General features: G+C 44.2%; 2 protein-coding genes across 2 annotated transcripts in view; both read left to right on the forward strand.

The window, feature by feature from the left end:
• LOC109820400 overlaps positions 1 to 1,542 on the forward strand; it is a 6,496-nt gene extending 4,954 nt beyond the window's left edge. The window contains exons 6-8 of the mRNA XM_020386532.1: positions 273 to 320; positions 1,037 to 1,158; positions 1,249 to 1,542. Of these exons, the coding sequence (XP_020242121.1) occupies positions 273 to 320; positions 1,037 to 1,158; positions 1,249 to 1,350 (272 nt within the window). The 3' untranslated portion in view covers positions 1,351 to 1,542. The remainder of the gene's footprint in view (positions 1 to 272; positions 321 to 1,036; positions 1,159 to 1,248) is intronic.
• LOC109851608 (probable methyltransferase PMT27) lies at positions 2,636 to 5,151 on the forward strand. Its single transcript, XM_020385082.1, has 4 exons — positions 2,636 to 4,015; positions 4,109 to 4,258; positions 4,560 to 4,830; positions 4,940 to 5,151. The coding sequence occupies exons 1-4, from the start codon at positions 2,636 to 2,638 to the stop codon at positions 5,149 to 5,151; spliced, it is 2,013 nt and encodes a 670-aa protein (XP_020240671.1).

Raw genomic sequence — 5,548 nt, forward strand, 5'->3', positions numbered from 1 at the left:
ATTCATGTTATTTTTTTCTTTTTTCTCTCGTGGATCTTGCTTCACGGTTTGTTTCTGCAGACATTTTTCTAGATTCTGACTATGTTTTTGTTGTTTGGTTCTTTCATCTTCTTTAGATGTTCTGCATGGCCTGCAAGAAGTATTACAATGAATTCTCTAACATTATGTTCATCCATTTGGTTTGTTTCACTTGATAAATCCTTCTATACCTTGTCAATCAGTAGAGAAGTAATTTCTTCTTTGTTTCATTGCTAAACTATTTTCTATTGCAGGGGACAAAATTTTAGTGGCGGAACAATTTCTTGAAACCATAATCGCAGGTAACTTGAATTTGTCATAATCTGGTCCTTCCACAGGAGAAAGCATCTTTTATAAAGTTCTCCACTTGGACTGTTTGCACCTTTCAAATTAGTTTACTATCTTTTTTTCGGCCCATAGCATTCCATCTGTTACATTTACATAATCAGGGAGCCATATGATTGCCTAAGGTAGACTAAAGCTTAGCTTAGCTTCTTAATTAGCTTCACTTAACATCTACCGCCAATTGAGCTTTAGCCCAAGCATTATAATCACTTGCATTTCAAGTGAAAGGAATTGGTTTAGATCTCTTCGAAATTGATGGAAAAAGTAGCTTTCGATAAACAATTAGGAGCACATTTTTGAAGGAAAACAATTAGAAGCACATTATTACAGGCTTTTGGAGCCTAGTGGTTATCTACTTGTGAAGCAGGAGTATGTGGTGGAGTAGGATGGTATAAGTCGACCCATGTTTTACCACCTCCAACTTGCTGAAAATACACAATGACCTAAACCGCAAGAACACACATACATGTAACACACACAAAATGCATGACACTTCAGCTGTAACTTCGTAATATTTATCTCTACCTAGATGATTTCCACACCCGAATCCTTATGAGTTAAGATTTCTTGAGTGAAAGGCAGTCAGAAAAATTTTTCTCAGTGTAAAATAAGGTTTACACTGAAAATTTAATAAAGGCATTTCAGATGATCTAAACATGTTGGCTTGTTGCAGCTTCAGAGGAGAACTGGAATAAGTTGTTGATAGAGGGACTAAACATTGGAAAAGGAGAAATTTCACCTGAGGAATTTTATTCAGTTATTAAAAAGAGGATAGAGAGAACCTTAATTCGTACAGTAAGATCAAGATATTTTTCCTTTCAACTCTCAACTGATAGGCATGCAATATATGGTTTTATAATTTTCAACACTAATATTTTGTGACAGGAAGGAGGCTCTTATCAGCAGCGCATCCTAACCGAGTATCTAAGAGGCATTCAATCGAGAGCAGAGGATGTTGTCAAGGCTTTTCAAGGTCCACAACAATGAGTTCTGTCATCTATGCTAGAAATATGATGTGAATCAATCAAAAATAAATAAATAAATAATTTTTTTCCCCTGCTCGCTGATTCAGTTTGATACATAATTTGCATCTCTGTTCTCTAGTGGTTACGGATGCTTGGACATTGTACTGCTCAACTTTTCATATTTGGTATAATTCATATTATGCGTCATTTTGGATCCCATGTGTATCCGTGTGTGCAGCTGAATCGCCATAGAGTAGTGTAGTGATTAGGAGCAAATGCGAATTGAGGGGTTTGCATTGGACGGAGCTAACCCAATTAAATGAGTAGTGTAGTGATTAGGAGCAAATGCGAATTGAGGGGTTTGCATTGGACGGAGCTAACCCAATTAAATCCAAGCTCTCTAAAATCCGTCTCTGTTGGAGAATCCCAGTAATGAGTGGCACTACTGGGATGCACTTCATTGTACAATTAAATTAGGCATCCCAGGAGATTATTGTTACTAGTTAAGAGGAGTAAAGTGTCGTCATATTTAGTGGTTAGTTAAGAGCTGGCGGTGGCAAGCGACCGTTCACTCCAAGACGAATGCGAGTGTCGGTGGGCGAGGATGCTGCCTACGCGTGTTATTCCTGATGGGACAAGGCTACGTGGCTGGCCACCCTGGCTCTTCAACTGTAATTTGTAACCGTCAACTCCTGCTACTAAACAGAGTTCCGAATCATGGGGAGGGGAGCTTCCCTCAAAATCCAAATCGTGTCGTTACGAGCCTCTGGCTTTGACAGTATCCACCCTCAAATTCCTACCAGAATTATTGGGTCTTTCTCATCCTCAGCCTCTCCTCCCACTCATTTTACTCTCGGCAATTAGCTCATTCTCCCGTTTGGGTTGTCTGAGCCACAGTCCCCCAGCGCTCGCCGGCATCAATAGGCACTTTTGAAATTGTCAAGGCCCTCTTTTCCCTCCAACTCCTTACAATCAATAAGACACTAACAAACGCACAAACAAGGACAATTCTTGCGTCTTTGGTTGTCTTTCGCCCTCCATTCTCGCCTGGTTCCGCGCCCATGACAAACAATCAACGGCCATGGCGGGTTTCAAGGCAAGAACAGTCGCGGCGCAGTGGCTAGGAGAGAGCTCCTCCTCCTCACCTTATGTTTCACAACCAACCACTCTCCTCCGTTGTGGGCTGTTGTCTTTTTGCCGTCTACCATGTTCACCTCCGTCCTCCGCTCCTGCCTCCACTCTCCTCCTCGCCATCAAATTCTACGCATTCCACACCCGCGTGGTTTCATTTGTCAGCCACAGCCACCATGAGCAATGGCCGTCTACCCTCGCCCCAGAAACCGTTCTGCGGGATCCTCCTCCTGTTTATGGTTGAGGCTCGTGATGACACACAGGGCGATCTCCCTGAGGATGCCGTCAAAGGACATCATGAATCTATCTCTTCCTCAATTTTTGGCCAAGAGAACCAACAACATGTGACCAGTACTTCAGCCGGGACCGAGGAAGACAGCCTTCCCGAGCCAGAGGCTGTTCAGCATGAGAAGCAGCAGCAGGAAGAAGAGGTCGAGACTCATCGAATCAACCAAGAGGAGGTCACCCAACAACAGGATCAAGCCCAGGACCAGGAACGCAATTCTGATGCTGCCTCCCTCGCCCTTACCAATGAAGAAGAGCAGCAGTTACAGGAACCACGAGCTACTGGACAGAGAAATGACGATCAGCAACAAATCGAGGAGCAGAATAATGAAGAACATCACCACCACCACCAGCAGCAGCAGCAGCAGCAGAGTGAAATCAACAAAGAGGAGCAGAATCAGGAGGATACTAACAACAATGGAGCCCAGAATGTTATCGAACAAGTAATAGATGGGAGTCACTCCAAAGAAGAAGAAGGGGGCATCATAAGCCAATCTCAGATTGAACACGACATTGATGGAACTGCCGAAAACAATCAGAATTCACAACAAGAAGAACAACAGCTCGACAATCAGCAACAGCAACAGGAGCAACAACAAGAGCAGAGCCAGGAACAACAGGAACAGGTGCAGCCACAAGAGCAGCAGCAGGATGAACAGCAAGAACAGCAACTGGAGCAACAACAACAAGAGCTACAGCAGGATCAACAACAACAGGAGCAGCAGGAGGAACAGCAACAAGAACAAGAACAACAACAGCAGCAGGAGCAGCAGGAAGAGCAGCAGCAAGAACAGGAAGAGCATCAGCAAGAACAACGGCAGCAAGAGTCCTCCCAATCACAGCAGACAGAATATGAAAGTACTATCGGAGGAAACAATGAAAACAGTCAGCAAAATGAAGACAACCAGATTGTAAATGAGCCTCTCAGGGATGGCGGGACCCAATCAGTTGTCGCAGAAGAGAACAAGAGCGACGAGGGGACATGGGTTACACAGGCAGACCAGTCTTCAAGCGAGAAGGAGAGGAGGAAGGAGGAGGTACTGTCACACGAAGGAGGAAACATCTCAGGGGGTGAATGGGAGTCGTGTAATGTCACTGCTGGACCAGACTACATCCCTTGTCTCGACAATGAGAAGGCCATCAAGCAGCTTCACAGCTTTGGCCATTTTGAGCATCGGGAGAGGCATTGTCCTGAGGAGAGTCCAACCTGTCTTGTTCCCCTTCCAAAGGGTTATAGGCGATCCATCCAGTGGCCTCAGAGCAGAGACAGGGTAAGAAAATCTAGTTTACAAGTAGAGTTTAAACTTCCCCTTATATACTAGTGTTGCCTGCAAACTTTATGTCAATGATTTGTGTTTTGTTAGATTTGGTATAACAATGTTCCCCGCACTAAGCTCGCTGAAGTTAAGGGGCATCAGAACTGGGTGAAAGTTACAGGAGAGTACCTTACATTTCCTGGAGGTGGAACACAATTCATTCATGGGGCTCTTCATTACATTGATTTCGTACAGAAGGTAAGGCTTCTTGCTTTATGGCTCTTCATTTTTATTTACCTCTGTATAATTGGCAAACTTCTGTTTTATTAGCGTGATGACTTGAGACCTCTCCTTTATGAATTTGGTGCATATTTCCTTATATATTTTTTAATTATTATATATATATTTAACTAAATATGTATAATTATTAGTTAGGACTGCCTTTGAAAAATCAAATAGAATCATCTCAGAATTGTATGTATTAAAAATATATTGTTTCAGTCTCCTACTCATTGCACATTAATTCTGTATCTTATTGAATCTCCGGTTTTCTTCGTAGTCTGTGCCTGAGATTGCATGGGGCAAGCATACTCGAGTGATACTGGATGTTGGTTGTGGGGTTGCTAGCTTTGGTGGTTATCTCTTTGAGAGAGATGTGCTTGCAATGTCTTTTGCTCCCAAGGATGAACATGAAGCTCAAGTTCAATTTGCTCTCGAAAGAGGAATTCCAGCAATATCTGCAGTCATGGGCTCCCAGCGACTGCCATTTCCAAGCAGAGTTTTTGACCTTGTGCATTGTGCTCGCTGTCGTGTCCCCTGGCATGCAAATGGTATGATTTATATCTCTCTCATTTCTGTTTTTGCCCTTCCAAATTCTGGCTACTATGGTTTCCTACTTTCCTAATTTGTTCTAACGTGCTTGTTCTTTACTGAAAATAGGTGGCGCGCTGCTTTTAGAGCTAAACAGGGTCCTACGCCCAGGTGGTTTCTTTGTGTGGTCAGCTACACCTGTGTATCAGAAACTGAATGAGGATGTCGAGATCTGGGACGGTGATTCCCCCCACCCCCCACCAAAACCAAAACCAAAAGAAAAGACTTCTGTTGATAGCATAATGTATTTTCTTAATTACTATGGATCGAGAGAAGGATGAAGAGGGATTTTTGAAATTTTACCCGGATCTGGGGATGGTCGGCGTCGGGGTTGTTGGGGGAGAGAGCGACGGTCGGCGGCGGTCGGGGTTGGCCTCACGAGAGAGAGATCGAAAGGGGGAGTCGGGGTTGGCCTCACGAGACGAAACGAGCGGCGGCGGTTGGGGTTTTCTGGGGAGAGAGATCGAAAGGGGGGGAGGGTTTTCACATCAAGAGAAAGATCGAACGAGAGAGGGCGGATTTGGGGAGAGATCTGGGGAACGAGAGGGGGGCTCTTTTTGGGGAGAGACGCTGTGATAGCTGGGTCACGAGCGCTCAAAAATAGGGTTTTTTTCAAAAAAAACCCTGCAGCGCACCGAACTCGAACGCTGGCAGCTCACCCACAGTTTTCTCATATAT

The sequence above is a fragment of the Asparagus officinalis genome, chromosome 8 (genome assembly GCF_001876935.1).
Source record: "Asparagus officinalis chromosome 8, Aspof.V1, whole genome shotgun sequence".
Lineage (NCBI taxonomy): Eukaryota > Viridiplantae > Streptophyta > Magnoliopsida > Asparagales > Asparagaceae > Asparagus > Asparagus officinalis.

What these genes read in the sequence shown, in the direction of transcription:
- LOC109851608 (XM_020385082.1), top strand. Translation starts at nt 2,636, where the DNA reads ATGAGCAATGGCCGTCTACCCTCGCCCCAGAAACCGTTCTGCGGGATC. An exon ending in GGCCTCAGAGCAGAGACAGG is followed by an intron (nt 4,016 to 4,108) that starts GTAAGAAAATCT and finishes GTGTTTTGTTAG; the next exon opens with ATTTGGTATAACAATGTTCC. An exon ending in TGTCCCCTGGCATGCAAATG is followed by an intron (nt 4,831 to 4,939) that starts GTATGATTTATA and finishes TACTGAAAATAG; the next exon opens with GTGGCGCGCTGCTTTTAGAG.